This window comes from Monomorium pharaonis, chromosome 5 (genome assembly GCF_013373865.1).
Source record: "Monomorium pharaonis isolate MP-MQ-018 chromosome 5, ASM1337386v2, whole genome shotgun sequence".
NCBI classification, from domain to species: domain Eukaryota; kingdom Metazoa; phylum Arthropoda; class Insecta; order Hymenoptera; family Formicidae; genus Monomorium; species Monomorium pharaonis.
In genome coordinates this window covers 4,051,983-4,068,861 of record NC_050471.1, presented here as the reverse complement: position 1 = coordinate 4,068,861, position 16,879 = coordinate 4,051,983, and the positions used below count along the sequence as shown (strand labels likewise).

Sequence of the window (16,879 nt, the reverse complement as noted above, 5' to 3'; positions counted from 1 at the left end):
AAAGCCATCGAAAGTGCCTTCGCCACTCCGTCATGATCAATCAATTTACATTAATGCGAAAAAAAATTATTGTTTATTAACAGTAGTAATAATTTAAACATAATTAGCGAAGCCTTATATCCCTTAGGAAATAGAAAATAATGAAAATCCGTGAAATCTTTCGTTCAAGACCGAGCGTTATTCGCGAATTATAACTGTCCAGTCACCCTGCGTTCCGACGACAGCGTGAATGCGTCGGTCGCGACGTCTCCTTCGCGGAGCACGAACGACCCCACTGCTGCCTGGTGCCGCGCGCTTTAATGATCGCGATATTTCAGAAACTGGCGCACTGGCATTAGGAATGACGCGGGCGGCTCTTCCGCGTTTCGCGCGCGCGAAACGCCGGCCGCGAGGCGCGCGAGAGAAAAGCGAGAATTTATTCGATTCCATTACAGCTAATCTCCCGCCGTCGCGAGATAAGTTCCCTCGAATTAAGTCGTGAAATATGATTCGCCTTTGTGGCGCGCGCCGTCCCCCTCCCCCCCCCCCGCCGCTGTGTTACTCGCATATTTAATACTGCCCGGTTGCGGCCGCGCTGAAACGTACGGGCCCGGAAATGGGAACGATAATTCGCCCCGTCGCGAGCTGTCTTGTCCGACTGAATTCCCGCTTTCCTGTTTTCCGCGAGATCAAAAGTCGCGAGTTAACTTTTTTGGAAACATGAATCTTCCTTCCGAAAGCTTCTTCTCATAAACGAGCAACAAAAAAATGTTATGATTAATAATAAGTGAAACTAGGATCGATACGTGAATAAATGATTCGCAGTCATGAAGGTTCGGACTTGATAGAAATACATTAATGATACATTTTCGTGACTCGTGAGTTTTTATTTAAAAAAATCTGATACTAGAAGACAATGCAACGTTATAAATTTGCATTGTATGTTTAATTGTTCGAATTGCATATTTTTGGTTAATAAAAGCGTGTATTGTAGCTAGATCGCGTTATTTATGTGCTATTTAATTTGTATTACCTTTTTAGTACTTTTTCAAATGTAATATTTAAAACTCGGGTGGCTTTTTTATGGCTGTATGGTTAACATTAATACGCGCGTGTAATAAAATAAATTTATTTTACAGGGGCGCTAAAAAATTTTTTGTAATTTGGATGTTTTGCATTCCTGGAAAATTCGGAAATTATCTGGAAATTTTTTACAAGATTTGAGTGAACAGTCTGATTATATGAAAACGCGAGCACATGCGATTCGATAATGCGATTTCTCGACGTGAAACAAATCGATCAAATATTCTTTCACGTTCCGTGGTTTCGGTTTGAATCTCCAAGCGTCAAGTTGGCACGAATAATTCATTGCAATTTTTCGATACGTTAAACCGGTGCCACTTGCACGTCGCGGTTGTAATTTGAATGTAACACTTGGCGTCAGAAACGCGGCGCGTGAATTTTTGCCCGTTATACATTTACAAGCGGACAGTAATTCTTCCGCCGAAGTGCGAAAGTTTTTCTTTTTCTTTATCTCGGATCCTTTACCGTCATCCGAACGGATCCCTTCGTCGTTCCCTTCGTCGCGTCGCTGACGTCGATTTAGTCGTCGGATTTCGGCCGACGCGAGAACGGATAGAAATAATTCAGTTGTCGGCGCTTGTCCGCAGACGAATAGCGGTAATTCGGTTGTCGGTCTTCCTTCTTGTTCGAGCACGGAAAGAAGCGACGTTAATTGAACTTCCATGAAGTTATTATCTCCTCCGAGATACAAACGACGAATGGAATGGAAAATTAAAGTTCCCGCGCATACATAAATCATTTATTTTGTCAGCAGACGCGGGTTTTGAAAATCTCATTAAAATGGATTACGTGCGACGTAAGTCTATCATTTTTGTTCCAATTTATTTCAAAATTTTCTATACGTTACTCTCGCGACAAATGACAGATATATATGAAGTGACTGTGTACCGCGGCAACTTTTTTAAATAATAATAATAATAATAATATATGTCTTTTTTGATATTTGTCACTCATTTCAATTTAGCGCGAACAAGCTTTTATTTGCAATTTTTTATATATTTCCTAATCAGACTTATATTTTGTTGTGTATTTATCTACACGGAGAAAATTTTGGAGTAAAAATTACCATTGTAAATAATAAACGTGAATTAAAGAAGAAATTATAAAAAGTTTTACTGTTTTTCATCAAATTACCATAGTGTTTACACTACTTATGGTTTAATTTCTCTGAAATTTCTTCTTATTGTCCATAGCTACTATTGTACGTAATCAGTTTTACTATAAAATTTTTTCCGTGTAGAAAAATTCTCTCCCATGCCGATAAATCTTTATCGCCTTTATTATTAAACCAATATCGAATGGGCGAGTTAAACGGAGGTGAGTGCGCGATACCCCGGCACGATCTGAAAGACGCTCGCCTAAAATTTACGAGCCACGTGGCGTACACGTTACGACGCGGACGAGTCATACTTGGTGTATCAATACTCGTACTGGCGTCGGGGCATGGAACTTTTGTCGACGTTTTATTAAATCTGCGAACTCTGCGGAACCGTTATGCTGCAGGTGCAGCGGATATACCTTTCTTTCGTTGTACCGGTCGGCTGTTGCTGCTCGATGCTTTCAAAGGAAACGTCAGACCTAAGAAGACCTAGAGAATAAAAACGCGGTACACGAGAGAGGTATGAATATTCTTTATAGCGAGAGCAAGAAAGTCTGTCGAGCAATAAATTATCTCTTTCGATAGACTCTTCTATTATATCGTTTAATCAGTGCCAAAAAAAAAAAAAAAAAAAACAGTCGACACATTTCTACGTTTAACAAGCAACAGGCTACATTTCCACACAAATTTAACTCCATATGTAGAGATAGAGGACGATATGGAATTGTAATTACATTTTAAATAAGTATCGAGCAATCGTTAATAATAGATCGTTGAACACCGCGACGCGAATAATAAATAAATACACGGAAAAAATAAGTCAGTTGTAACAACTAGAAGAAATTTTCACATGGCTTAATTCAGTTAAAGTAACATGAAGCTTATCTGCACTAACTGAAATGTTTACATTAACAAATGCTTTTGGTTGGAAAAACCAAAAATTTCTGTTATTAATGTGCTTACCACAGAAGATTCAATTATCACAGACAAAGTAACTCGGCTATAGCAATTAGAATTTTTAATTAGTTCAGTTCGGATGCAGTAACATAAAGTTTATTTGCATTAACTGAAATACTGTTTTTATCAACAAATACTTTCGATTGGAGGAACTGAAAATTTCTGTTATTAATCTGTCATTTGAGATAACCGAGAGAACAATTGTCTTAGGGACAGAAATGTCCTACAAAAATATTTTTGTTGCTGCAACCGAATTTTTGTCTGCTTCCCAGGGAACAGAAAATTTCGGTTGTAAGACCGATAAAACTACCGCCGTTTACGACTTCGCTAATCAGTAACATCGCCAGAACGGGCGATCGTTTAATGTCAACGTTTCCCTAAACCTTAGCCGGATACGGAATGATTTATCGGTCGTGTATCGGGAAAAGTATCGCTTCCTTTTGTCGTCGTTGAGGGCTGCATCGTTTCCGAACGGGAAAAGTTTCGGCCGACGAAAGACGGCGAGTGTCATTAGCCGATAAATGAAGGTAGTAAATAATTTCCCGCGGACCATCTCCGTCCGGAAAAAGATTTCTTTCGTCGGAAACTTCGCCTCCGTCTTCCGGACTTCCTACCTTAAGGGGTTATATACACTTAGAAACTTTCAAAAAATCGATTTTTGGGTTTTTACATTTTCTTTAAGTATAACATCTTGAAAATATTCCCTGAAAGTTTCAAGTTAATCTGAATAAAATTGACGAAGTTATACGCGTTCAAAGGATGCTCCGTTCGACCGTTAGCAGGTATAGCGTAGCGCGGGATAGAGATCCTTTCACACGCGCACATGTACACTGTTCTTACTTGTGTGAATCTCTTCTAAAAACCTGTTTCTTTGTATTGTTATTTCCCCTTCTTCGTGTCCTTATGCTATAACCTTAGTATAACGGTTGGCATCGAGCTGTACGGTCGAACGTTCATATATAAAATCGTGCTTAAAACCGTATCTCCGTTTTGGAATTCACTATGGATAAATCTAAGGGTTCCAGAGAGTTACGAAAGACAGAAAATGTTCGAAAATCGAGAACAAAAAAAAGAAAACAATATTTTAATCCAAAAACTGTTGAGACCGACGAAAGTAGTTTTAGTACCTTTGCGAAAAAAATAAAGATTCAAGAAGATATTATTGTGCCACAAGATAATTCTATAGAATATAGAATTTTGAACTTTATCACTGTATTTGCTGCAATTTCAAATTTTGTTAAATGCAAAGTATGTAATGGTGATATTAAATTTCAAGCAGCAAATATGCGTGGACTTGGTTTTAATATTATAGTGATATGCGAAACGTGTGCGCCTCAATCAATTCCTTCGTGCCCTTATATTGGACGCTCATATGAAATAAACAGGCGTTTTATTTTTACTATGAGAGTGCTAGGACTTGGTCTAAAAAGTTGTCAAAAGTTTTGCGGACTAATGGACATGCCATATTTTATTTTTCAAACGTCTTATGACATTACTATAAATAATATACTCAACTGTGTTAAAGAAGTTTCCGATAAACTTTTTAAAAATGCTGTGAATGAAGAGAAAAAAGAAGCATGTAAAGAAAGAAACATAGAAGAAACGAACGAATTAACTGTATCAGGTGACGGGACTTGGAAAAAACGTGGTTTTACATCACTGTATGGAGTTTCATCGATTATCGGGTATTATAGTGGAAAAATACTTGATATTCTCGTAAAAAGTTCATATTGTAAAGCCTGCGAGTATTGGAACAAGAAACAAGATACAGATGAATACGCAGAATGGTTTGAAACACATAGTAACAACTGTTTAGCAAATCACGAAGGATCATCTGGGAAGATGGAAGTTGACGCTATCGTTGAAATGTTTAAACGTTCACAGAATAAGTATGGTGTTAAATACATTAATTATATTGGTGATGGCGACTCGAAGACTTATAATGGTATTATAAAATCTAGTCCTTACGGTGATGATACTTCCATTATAAAGAAGGAATGTATAGGCCATGTACAAAAAAGAATGGGGCATCGATTACGTGAATGTAAAAAGAAAAATAAAAACCTCGGAGGAAAAAATAAACTGACTGGCAAAATGATCGATAAGTTAACAGTTTACTATGGTTTAGCGATACGACGAAATTGTGATTCAACAAATAAAATGAGAGATGCGATATGGGCCACATATTATCACTACAGTTCAACAGATGAACATCCGCAACACAGCAAATGCCCGACCGGAGTTGACTCGTGGTGCGCGTGGCAGTGCGCTTCCGCAAAGGGTGAACTTGCCTCTTTCAAACACGATTACAACGCTTTACCTAAAGATGTTTTGGATGCTATAGAACCAATATACAAGGATCTTAGTAAACAAGAATTACTAGAAAGATGCGTCGGCGGTTTTAATCAAAATAACAATGAAAGTTATAATCAACTAATATGGAAAATCAGTCCAAAAATTATACCTAGTGGATTAAAACCTATCGAACTTGCGGCATACACCTCTGCCTGCATATTTAATGAAGGTTCCAAAACATTATTGCAAATGTTTGAAGCCATGGGAGTTCACAGTGGCCCAAATGCGCATCAATATGTTATTACAGAAGATGCAAATCGAATGAGAATAGCAGACGACCGTGCGCTGCAGAGTACTCGAGAAGCAAGAATGCTTCGTCGCCAGCAGCAACTTGATATTTTGGAGGCTTCAACTTCGGGCGAAAACTTATTATATGGGCCTGGAATAGATGACTTTGTGTAAGTTAAAAAATTAATATTTTATTTAAGTGTATACTTGTCTTGAAACTTTAAATGCGTTTTTCTCAAAACCGTATTTTCAAAATCGGTGACCAAGATAACTCGAAAACTACTGCATCGATTTGTTTCAAATTTTACAGGCTTATTTTAGATATAAAAAACTAGTCCTTGAACGAAGGATTTTTTTTTCCAATGCGAAGTTTTTTTTTTATTGGCGAAAGAATGAGTGATTTTTTCATCGAAAATCGAACTTTAACTTTAAAGGTCCGCCATTTTGTTCCAAATCAATATTTTAAAAAATCCTTCGTTCAAGGACTAAATAATTTAATATATTAAATAAATATATTTGATTTTTTTATTTCAGATGATCCAAATCCGAACTACAGTGGTCACCGCAAAACCAATTTTTAAAACGGAGGTTGAGAAAAATAATAATATCTCTTTTATTTATTAATATTTTTTAATAAAAAAAATATGTAAAACTTTTAAAAATATATCCTTTTAAATGTACAAAAAGTTTTTGTTGTAAGTCTTACAGTTAAAAAAAAAAAAATTCCTAAAAATTACGTTTTTTTCGGCTTTCCAAGTGTATATAACCCCTTAAGTGCCGGGGCCGAAGTTCCGTTGCGCGCGCCCCGGAAACTTTCGATTACGTTGCGCGCCGCAATTATGCATTTCGGAAGAACGTTGAAATTATCGTCGGCGAGAGAAATCCTCGTAAGTTCAGCTTGATTGTTCTTTTATAATACTCGACGAATCCTTGTTAAAAATTACAAAGTTCGATTCGGCGCCTACACAATTATTAAATGTAATTAATGAAGCGATTGCCAGTTACAAATACAGGCACATTACCACGTTTGAAATAAAATCCCCTGCCTGTTATTCCCGATGTCGGGCCAGGTAATTTGGACGGCATCGAAATTCCATTTCCAATTACATATTTGACGCGGAGTACGCGAGTAGTAACGTAGATCCGGAGCGCTTTCGGGGATTAAAAGTCGATAGCGCACGATAAAGTGTTGTAAAGAGCGGACACCGGTAATCGGAAATATTTCACGTTATTTCCCTCAGGCGAGATCGAAACATTACATGTAAGCCGTATTATCATTCCGCGCGTCGCCGCACCGCGGGTACGTGCCCGGAAAAGTATATACGCCGCACTTTCCGCCGCGGATAGACAGGCAGTTACACGTGCGCGCGTACGGCGCGCAAAAAGTCCGCGGGAGATCCGCGCGAAGACAGAAATTGTCGAGATTTACATTCCAGATTCGAGGCATATTCGAGCGTGAAGGCACCGAAAATTAATGGTTCGTTGAATTTATAGCCGAGTTTGGTACATCCGTGCCTGTCGAGCTTATCTTGTAACACCGCGTTTAACGATTTCCCTCCCCACCCTCTCCCCGCCCGCTCCGTCCTTCCTCGCATGAAGACATACGCGTCATTAATCTTTAACAATTGAAGAGGCTTCAGCAGCGTAACGGCGATCTAGTCTAATCCCTTGAAAACTTAGAGAAAATTAATCGTGAACAGAGAACATTCAATTATTTACACGTATTCACTTTTAATGAATTTGTGTCGATAAAAAATTACGCGGCTAATTTAATTCTGATTGAAATGCTTAACTGCAGGCGATCATTTTACATCGCGTTTTACGTAGTCAAAGGTATTTTTATTTATTACATCATTAATCTTTTTAAATGTATTATCTATATTATAATCATATTTAATATTTTCATTGAGAAGAAAAATTGATTCGAAATCGTTCGAATAATTCACTCAGAATGAAAAAGACATCCTTCAAAGAGAAATCATTATCCAAATTGTATGAAAGCTTAAAAGCTCGTCGCTTTTCTGGGCGCTATTAACCCTCGCGAAAGCCGCTCCAATTTGAGCACGGTTAACCAACCAGGCTGGTCGTGAGTAGTCGAGGGTTAACGTTGACCGAGGTGCGAGCATTTCGCAGTCGCTTCCTCCCCCTCCCCCCACCCCGCCCTTTTCCCTTCGTTGTCCCCGGATCGGCGGCGGCGTCCTTGTTCGCGACTTTCGCGGATTAGCAGGGTGCTCGAGTACCCGGCGAACGCGCGCCCCCGGGAACAATGGGCGGTCGGATTAACGGGTTTCGAAGTGGAGACCCTCCATCGTGGCTCCTCCGCGTGTTGGAAGGCGACGGGGCGGGCTCTGGAGAGTAATTAACACGACATCGCCGTTGGCGCACGCGATTCCACCTAAATCCCGTGCACCGCTGCGCGCGACCTTGCGCGACGCGCGCGTAAATGTCCCTTCGATATGCACGAGAGCGTGTGCGTGCGTGCGTACGTACACACGCATACATTGTACCGCGTGTATATTGCGCCCGTCACAAGGCGCGTGACGTCCGCATTACAATACAGTCGCATTTCGCACGTAATCGAGCGAGCGATCGACCGGAAGTGCACGGGGAAATGCGTTCCGATGCGCGCGGCGCTATCGCGTCCCGTTTATTTTCATTCGCGCGTTCGCACGCCAAACGGAAACGGCCGAAAAGTGTGTTCGGCCGAGCTTGCAAACCGTATGTATATATATATATATATTCGACGTGATCGACGAGTGCGTCATGCATCGCGACCGACGCAAATATGATGAAGTTGTATTATAACGGCGAGACACACGATCTTGCCTAATGCAATTTTCTAGTCTGCCGGCGAGTGTGACACGTGCGCGCGCGAGTTGGATCGCAGTTTGCAATTACCGCATATTGTTCGGCGATTCGATTTATAGAACCACCGGTTTCGGTTTGTCGATGAGCACAAAATTCATCCAGGCATTTTAGCAAGTTTTTTCGCATGTTATTAATTTAGGTAATTTCATTCTTCTCCAAATATCCTTTTTCCTTTTTAAATCGAGCGGTGTTTTTGCCGATTTATTAAATACCAATTTTATTTTTCTACGCTTCCTACGTCACGTTCCTACGTAACGGCTGCGCCATTTCGACAACGACGGAGCCTCATGAAAATAATTGCGTTTCATTTTTTGGACCTGTTGCAAAAGCAGGAATTTACTTCGGTTTGGCGGGAGTGAAAAATTCAGCGAGTGCAACGGTTCTGACGAAACGGATATCGGATTAACTGGCTTAGGAATAATGGCAGCGGGACACTGCGGAATAATTTAACGCAACGCCGTACTGGCGAACAATTCACTTGTGTAACTTGTTAACCCCATAAAATGCACGTGTAACCAACGTAACGTATCTAACTAGTCGCGGCACACGTCGCGTTGATGCAAATTTTCCGCGTATCGATCCGTAAGTAACCACGGTCACATATCGCAGCTTTCTCGGAGTTACTTGTATATTAAACAAAACAACTCCGGGTGAATTAATTATAGATAAATCTCTGAATTATGCACATTTTGCATAATTTTATTTGCACATGCAATTAAACAATCAAAACGTACTTGTAGAATTATATTTTTACGCTCGGAATGACCTGAATAGAGCAAATCTTTATTCTCGTTATATTTAAAAAACATTTCGTCTGATTTATACTTAAAAAGATTAGTCACAGATCAGGTCAGTAATGAGAAATAATTTCGTGACATAATTTTTCATGTGATTGTCATTTACTTTTTTTGTATATATATTAAAACGTAGTTGCACTTTCAATCAACATAACGAGGTAGAGTACAGTTCAAATTGTTAACAGTTTCTACGGCAGAGCGTTTGCTATGCGTTTATAACGGCAAAGATAGCGACTCGGCAAACGACCAAAGTGGAATTATCGTTGGTGATGTTTGGGCGCGAGAACGTACCGGGTCCTAATTAACACGACATAGCTGTTACGCCCATTCGATCTGTACGACACGAGGACACGCTGTAAAATCCACGTCGCTGCGCCTCGTTATAACATAGCGTACCATGTATAGGTAGGATAGCGCAGATAGGAATTGTAGTTCGTGTCGCGATAAAAATAGATTCCTAATTGAGACGGCTAACTCAATCTCGAGACTGCTCGTCATGTTATATTTGATTTGATCGGGTTCGAGAGTCGATGCACTGGAAATCTTTATGAACAGAAGTTGAATTATCGAGTATGTATCCGGAAAATGTAGTTACACCGAAATTACGTTCAAAATTTCTGTGAACTACTTTCGAAAATGTTAGCCCTATAACGGAGAAAATTTTAATATCTACAATTAAATATGTATCATATTGAGCAATGCATTATATACCTGTATATTTTCGACGATCATAAATTTGTAATAATCAAGGATAATAATATAGTATGATGTTTGCAGATCTATATATGTAAAAGATGATACATTATTTATTTGTTAAGTTTAGAAGCATTTTAAATTTTCTTCCCAGTTTAACATATTACTGTAGTTAATGATACGTTTATTATATTTAGTACAAAGCAAAAAAGAATTAATTCCCAAACTGATATATACTAATTTAATTATAATTAGCAAAGGAGAATGTAACGTATAGTTTGCCAATAACCATCTCGCAGAACGGTTGATTAAAACAAATTCTTTCCAAATTCATAGCATTCATACAGTCATGCGGAATATGCCGAGTATTTAGCGTGGACGAATATAATATTCGAGCTTTTTTTTTCTTCTTCATTTGTTCTTTCTGCAGTCGACGGACCACAGAAAAATTCAACCGGCGCGCTTTCGACCACCGATTTCCCAGGTCATCCCGCCGTTGAGCTCTTCCGGCACGCAGCGGCGAGATAGCCGCTCGGGCATAATAAATTTCGCGCGGGAGCATAATGGAACGGCGGCAGCACTAAGTCGCGATATCGGGCTCGCGGCTAACGACGTAAAAATAGAAACGAACTGCAAGTCCGGCGGAAAGCTTTCGCAAAAGGAGCAACGGTGTCTCGCCGCGCCCTCGTAAAGCGGCCAGATATGCGAGGAACCACTAACTTAATGATTTATGTCGCGCATGCAACGTCGCCCGCCATTTCGAATCTTATGTTATACGACCGCGCCGCGTCGCGTTACACGTACATACACATTATATATATGTACATACGCGTATATATTATATATATATATATCCTCCGTGAGCCGCACGGATTATCCCCCGCTGACCTAACTGAAACTTATCGTTGCCGTTGCGATAAGAAGGGAGCGGCCAACTTCGCGCGCTAGCTAACCCGCAACTTTGCCGGAAGATCGTCGCCGTGTTCCAGCTGTTACCCAGCAGAAAATACGATGGTGCACGCGGCGGAACGGAATTCCTACCCTCGGCGGATGACGCGTCGTGCGCGCTCCCGAAAATTTTTTCTTATAAATACAGAGCCGTGCGGAGGGAAAGCAAACACCGACGGCCGCTGCACGAAGCGAACTTTCGCGCTGTGATCTAAAAGGGATTTAGAGTTACGAGAGGATAGAACTTGAACGTGAAGGGAATGCAACTTCGACCAACGCGCGCGCGCGCGCGCGGTTGTCTTTTTACACGATCACATCGACAGGCGGGAACTTTCGTCAAGTTAATTGCCGGCCACGCCAGAGCAGCGCCTGATGGCCGCTTCCCGGGGCAGGAGGACCGACGATGAACTCTCTCGCGGATCGTCGTGCAAAGTTTCCCCGCGTGAGGGGAATCGCGTAACACACAGCGCGCGCGTTACGGTTTCCGATAACGGACGTTGTTACGCGGTACTACTAACGGCTCCGCTCTTAATGGAGGTCCCGCATTGGACGGCCTTTGACACACGTACCGCCTTATGCCCGACGTGTGTGCGGAAACTGCGAACGTAATTTTCCCCGCAAGCCTAACGCGATTAGGTAAGCGCGCGCGCGTGCACGTCCTGTCGAATTCAATTTCCGAAGAATTGCGCGCGCGAGATTCTTCTCTCTTCTCTCGCTGCAGCTCATTTCAACGTGCGAGATCGGGCGGGGCAACTTTATTTGTTTGTAGTTTCGAATTGGCGTCGTTAAAATTGATCGGCCTGTCGTTTGCAAGTGTGCGAGTCCTGAAAGTCCGAATCGTTGTCGGGAGATATATATATATATATATATATACACTCGGAAGTTCGGAATAGCTTGTAACAGACCGCGATCTTTATCGGCGGATAACTCGCAGCTGTCACGCGAAATCTGTTGCAGGAATCACCGGTGGTGCTGCCTTCAGCGAATCGTCCCGATAAACGGCGACCCGCAGCCCGCGACAGATCAAGTTCGACAAGGTGAGCAGTACACCTCGTCCCAGTTTACGCTGCTCTATCGTCGCTCCGTCTCGGGCACGTTATTTTCCACCTAGCATCGCGGCCACGACGAGATGCGGCAGTAGCGGATTATCCACCGTAATCAGATATCGCGAAGGCAGCCGGCAGCCAGCGGACTATCGCGAATTTAATTACCGGGCTGCTCGTCCCCTGGGGGACTCGAGAAAACTCGCCTCCTTCTTTTTCGACGGGAGAGGAGACGTTAATTCCATTTCCATCGAAACAACGGTTCCACACCGCACCGCGTTACAACCTCGCCCCGTATTTCCGCGCTCTTCGTGTTCATCCGGCTCCCCCTCCCTCCCACCCCTCACGTGTAAACTCCCTCATTCTCCATTGCCTTCGGGTGGTCGCCCTCCAATCCGCGCTTCGTTATTCACGAATCCGGCCGCCGCGCGGAAGCCCCCGATGCACTCTTTTTTTTCCCCTCTCCTTCATATCCCCACCCGGTAAATAAATAATGGAGCGGCGGATTGCAAATATCTGTTCGACTGTCGGATGTGAATTATTGCCGGAATTTACATCGTAAACTCGGTTATATTCCGCCGGCTTCCGTGCGCGCAACGTTCCCTGGAACACCTGGAATTCCGCGAATAAGGGGAGCGAACCTCGCGCGAAGAAGAAGGAAACGAGGGAGGCGCGAATGAAATTTCGAGGGGCGCGTGTGTCATATCTCTACGTGAACGACAGTGCAACGCGAGGTGAAAACACAAAGGCGTCTGTAATTCATCGTTCTAAAACCAAACATGAGGGGTAATGATACGCATTTCATATGCTACATATTTGGTAGTGTATTTTGAAAGCGAAGCTTTCGAAACGGTCTTCGGATGAACGGCGTCGAGCACGTTGCATGTAGACTAAGCCGATTGGGAATTAAGTGGAGTTACATTACGGCCCTCCCCGCGCGGGCATTAGATTGAATATCCAATTCGCGACTGAGTAGACGGCTCACCTGCGTGATTTGGATTATGAGAATCTTCTTAAAGCCCTGAATTGCCAGCCGCGCGCCGTATCTCTGGAGTCGCGCGTGCGCTCGGAGGAGGGGGGGGGGTGGGAAAGCAGGAGGAAAAAAGTACGGTAGACGATAGGGTGAATTCATCCTCTTTCCCGGTGTTCCCGGCGCGGCCTCTCTCCTCTGTCTTGGGATGGTTATCGTATAACGATTCACTGGCGTCTCATATCAAAGCGAAAGTTTGCTCGTTAAGCCCTAATCGAAGTCGCGGAGGTCTGGATCAGCCCCTCGGAGTTTTTTTTTTTTTATTGACAAAATCCCCTGTAGGACGCTTTCGATTTGGCGAAGCTACCTTTTATTTATGTGTCCTTTTGATCAATTTGAAATCAAACGGTTTTCCTAGCGAAAATATTGAGGGAATTATTCCTTGCCGCAAGTTATTAATTTTTAATATCAAGTATCTTTGTAAACTACTTTTTAAATTACAAATACGCATTAAAGACTGTTTAAAGTTAAAAGAAGATAAAAGTTTTACTATCTGTTGCGTTTAGTATCTGAGACTTTGAGAGGCTTTCCAATCACTTACTTTAAGATTCTGGTATCGTAACATTTTCAATATACTTAATATCTAATTTTAATATATATATAAAGAATATTATAAAAAAACGTATTATTAAGAAAAATGAGAGATAAAATAGAAATGCACATAAAAAAAACACTCGAGATACCTGAAGTAAAAATATTCTGTGAAAATCGCAAAACCTTATATTCAATAATTGTAAATAATAATACATAATTTACAATTACTGCTTCAAAACTAGTTTACTAGATTTTGTTGAGAGTCAAGATCACTTACCATATAAGAAAGGCAATATGTGTTATCATCAATAAGGAAACTTACCTGGAAAAAAGAAACAAAAATAATAAATAAGTATATATATAACTTTTTAAATTTTGGTTTAAATATTAATTTTTTAAACAACGGATTAAGCATAAAATCTGTTATATTGTCTGTATATTGAAATAATAAAGATTTATTATTCTTTTAAAATTTAATTAGTAAAAGAATAATTCTTTATTTTTAATTCTTTTCTCTCTTAATATTTGACTTTTTAAAAATTATTTCTAAAATAATGTAACATTTTGTAGATAAAAAAGTAAAAGACAGTAAGGTGCACAGCGTGCATTTGTATCAATTTTTCTGATATATTGAACAAGCTGCATTTAAGCGTAGGTTGCGACAAAATGCGATATTTCGTAATTCTCAATGCAAATAGACTTGAGAAACCATCCGTATATATTTATTTTGTATATTACAATAGTCGCACTGTATTTTTATTAATGTCGTAAAATTTGCGAGCACCACGCGGTTAATACATATATGACCGGTTAGCTTCTATTCTTTTTTTTTGTCAGAAATGTCTCGCTGTGACATGTCAGCCCTTTGTACTCAGATTACCACTTTTCTGCCGCTTGACAGTCAGCTTGAGATTAATTTTTGCGTATGCTCGCTGGCTGTATACGAATAGCGAAAGAGGATCAAAGAAGACTGTAAGAGAGCAGACAGCACTTTCCAAGTCAGTATTCGTTTTGTTGTGAACGAATAAATCATCCTTCGACTAACACTTTATTCAACATAACATTGAACACGATTCAAATTAAATGCAAATATCCCCATGGAGAGACCGAAATTAAATATGCGAACAAAGAAATATTTTAGCGAAAATGTAACTTTTTAATCATCGTGCTGGTCTAATTATGAAGCAAAACTTTGGCTTATTTATTTTAATTACTTTACTTCTTTGCAGAGAGAAATTCGCGCGATTTCCCCAAAATTATGCTAATTTTCCATTAACGTCTTGCTCTTGAAATATCTTCTTTTAAGAAAAGACTTTTTGATTTTTAATTCTCAAAATTTGTAAAATTGTCCTTTATTGATTTTTGTGTTACATATGTATGATTAAAATATAAATTCAAGATAAACTTTCGTCAATATAAATACTATATACATACAAAACGATCTCTCGGGAAACCTTTAGACATTAAATGTAAAATACGCATTTGAAGATATTTGTTTATATTTGACTGTCAACTACATACAGTAACACGCTAGCGGATTCTGACGTCAATAATGGGGGTGGGAGTTAATAAATTTTTCGTTGAACATCGTATGTCGCACATCGAACAGTTTGCATAAGAATTTGATCCACAGGCGCTCGCGTTAATCGGCCTGCATTATTTTACTTAAATTTTTTAAACAGATCAAGTAAGACTAATTTTTTAACTTACAAAGGGATATTTAACCCCCTACCTTAAAATCCGCCGGTGCAGTAATAACAAATGGTCTGCGTGACTCAAGAAGATTCTTTCTCCTTGCCGTGCGAAAAGACAGCGACATTCTTTTGTAGCCTACATATTTTTATATTCACGTTTGCCATACGCTCGCAAGCTTAGTTAATGCTCCAGAAAAGAGCCTTTGTCCCGCGAGAGGAAAGTCGCGGTAACGAAACGGTTTAGCGCAACCGCAATAATTAAAAGCACGCAATTTTCCAACAATACCGGCATGGTATATCCACGCAACAACTCTGCCGTGTTATAGAATTGTTAAAGTAATTATAGCGGTGCGCGAACGCGAACGATATTAACACATCGCGCGGCACTGACGGCTATAGTCGTCATGGTCGGCGGTCGTTTTGCATCTCGGAATCGTGTTAGCGTCATGACGGCTGGAGTCAGGCGTATTAATTATATGGAAGATTTGAACTGGCCTAGAAATTGTATCGAGTCATGCACAAAAAAACACCATTCTAAATCCAAGTGTATAAAAAAATCCCTCATTCATGTGTGTATGTGTGATTTAGTTTTTCACAAAATATAACACACTATTCCGCAAAAAGATAAGGTTATATATATTTGAACGTGTAGTTTGACACCTTTTGCTGTTATTTTTATGCGAAAAGTGAGACACTTTTTACACGATGGATTTACAGCAAATTTACGCTCTTTCAGAAACTTGAAAAGAATCAAAGATTATAATTCGCTATACTGCGAGAAAATATCGAGGAGAATTGAAGATGGGAGATGAAAAATTTCAAGTTGCGACGGCGGTTATGTCTCCCATGATTATTCGCGGCGTTTTCGGTTCGCGGAATTTTTTATCAGCTATATATCCGCTCGACTCCAATTTACTTTTCGCAAACAGACGCACAGACGTCCTTTGATGCGAAAAAGAGACGAGGAGCACTAAGCCTGCTGCTGTTGGATTACCGCTACCTGACAAGCTCGTCGCGGCATCCGACCGCGATATTACATTTCCCGCGAAATTCACCGTAATACCGGCGCAACGTAATACCGACGTGCAACTTACAATACACAAAATATGTAAAATTGCGTCAAGCGATAACGGAAACCGCCGCGCATAAAGAGACATCGGTTTCTCTGTAGTTTTCCCATTTAACCGAAATAACCATCATATACCTCGCAAAGAGAGATAAAATTGGAGATAAAATGCACGGGTTTTTTTGTCTATATAAAATTAAATGAAACGGAATATATATAATTCACTAACAGACGCTGTGTTTTTAAAAACAAAAATTCGAACTGGAACGCGGATGCACATTCTGCTTTTATGCAAGACCTATAAACGGAATATACACACTCGCCGCGCTCTCACCCAATTAGTCCCTTCAATTTATCGCGGAAACAGAGAGCAGATCCGCGCGAAGAGCAGCCGCCGCCAAGGGTCCCGAAACGGCCGAACTTGGGGATGCAACTGCAGATACAGGGTGCACATGCGAAGCGTCGGCGTGATCGCTCCGAACGAGAAAACTTCTGTTTTCGCAAC

At 40.6% G+C, this 16,879-nt stretch overlaps 3 protein-coding genes across 7 annotated transcripts in view; 2 read left to right on the top strand and 1 right to left on the bottom strand.

The window, feature by feature from the left end:
• The window catches only part of LOC105837084, a 150,657-nt gene that overhangs the window by 86,456 nt on the left and 47,322 nt on the right, over window positions 1-16,879 (top strand). The window contains exon 1 of one of the 3 annotated variants that reach the window (XM_028192696.2): window positions 8,323-12,044. The exons of the other annotated variants lie outside the window; for them this stretch is intronic. The gene's annotated coding sequence lies outside the window, so the exon portion shown is untranslated. Of the gene's footprint in view, window positions 1-8,322; window positions 12,045-16,879 lie in introns of those variants that run through there. 3 annotated transcript variants of the gene reach the window in all.
• The window catches only part of LOC105837082 (tetraspanin-5), a 112,586-nt gene that overhangs the window by 51,460 nt on the left and 44,247 nt on the right, over window positions 1-16,879 (bottom strand). The gene's annotated exons all lie outside the window — the stretch shown is intronic.
• On the top strand, window positions 559-6,387 carry LOC118645511. Its single transcript, XM_036286728.1, has 2 exons — window positions 559-5,871; window positions 6,236-6,387. Exons 1-2 carry the CDS (start codon window positions 4,121-4,123, stop codon window positions 6,237-6,239), a joined length of 1,755 nt encoding a protein of 584 aa, XP_036142621.1. The 5' UTR covers window positions 559-4,120; the 3' UTR covers window positions 6,240-6,387.

What these genes read in the sequence shown, in the direction of transcription:
- LOC118645511 (XM_036286728.1), top strand. Translation starts at nt 4,121, where the DNA reads ATGGATAAATCTAAGGGTTCCAGAGAGTTACGAAAGACAGAAAATGTT.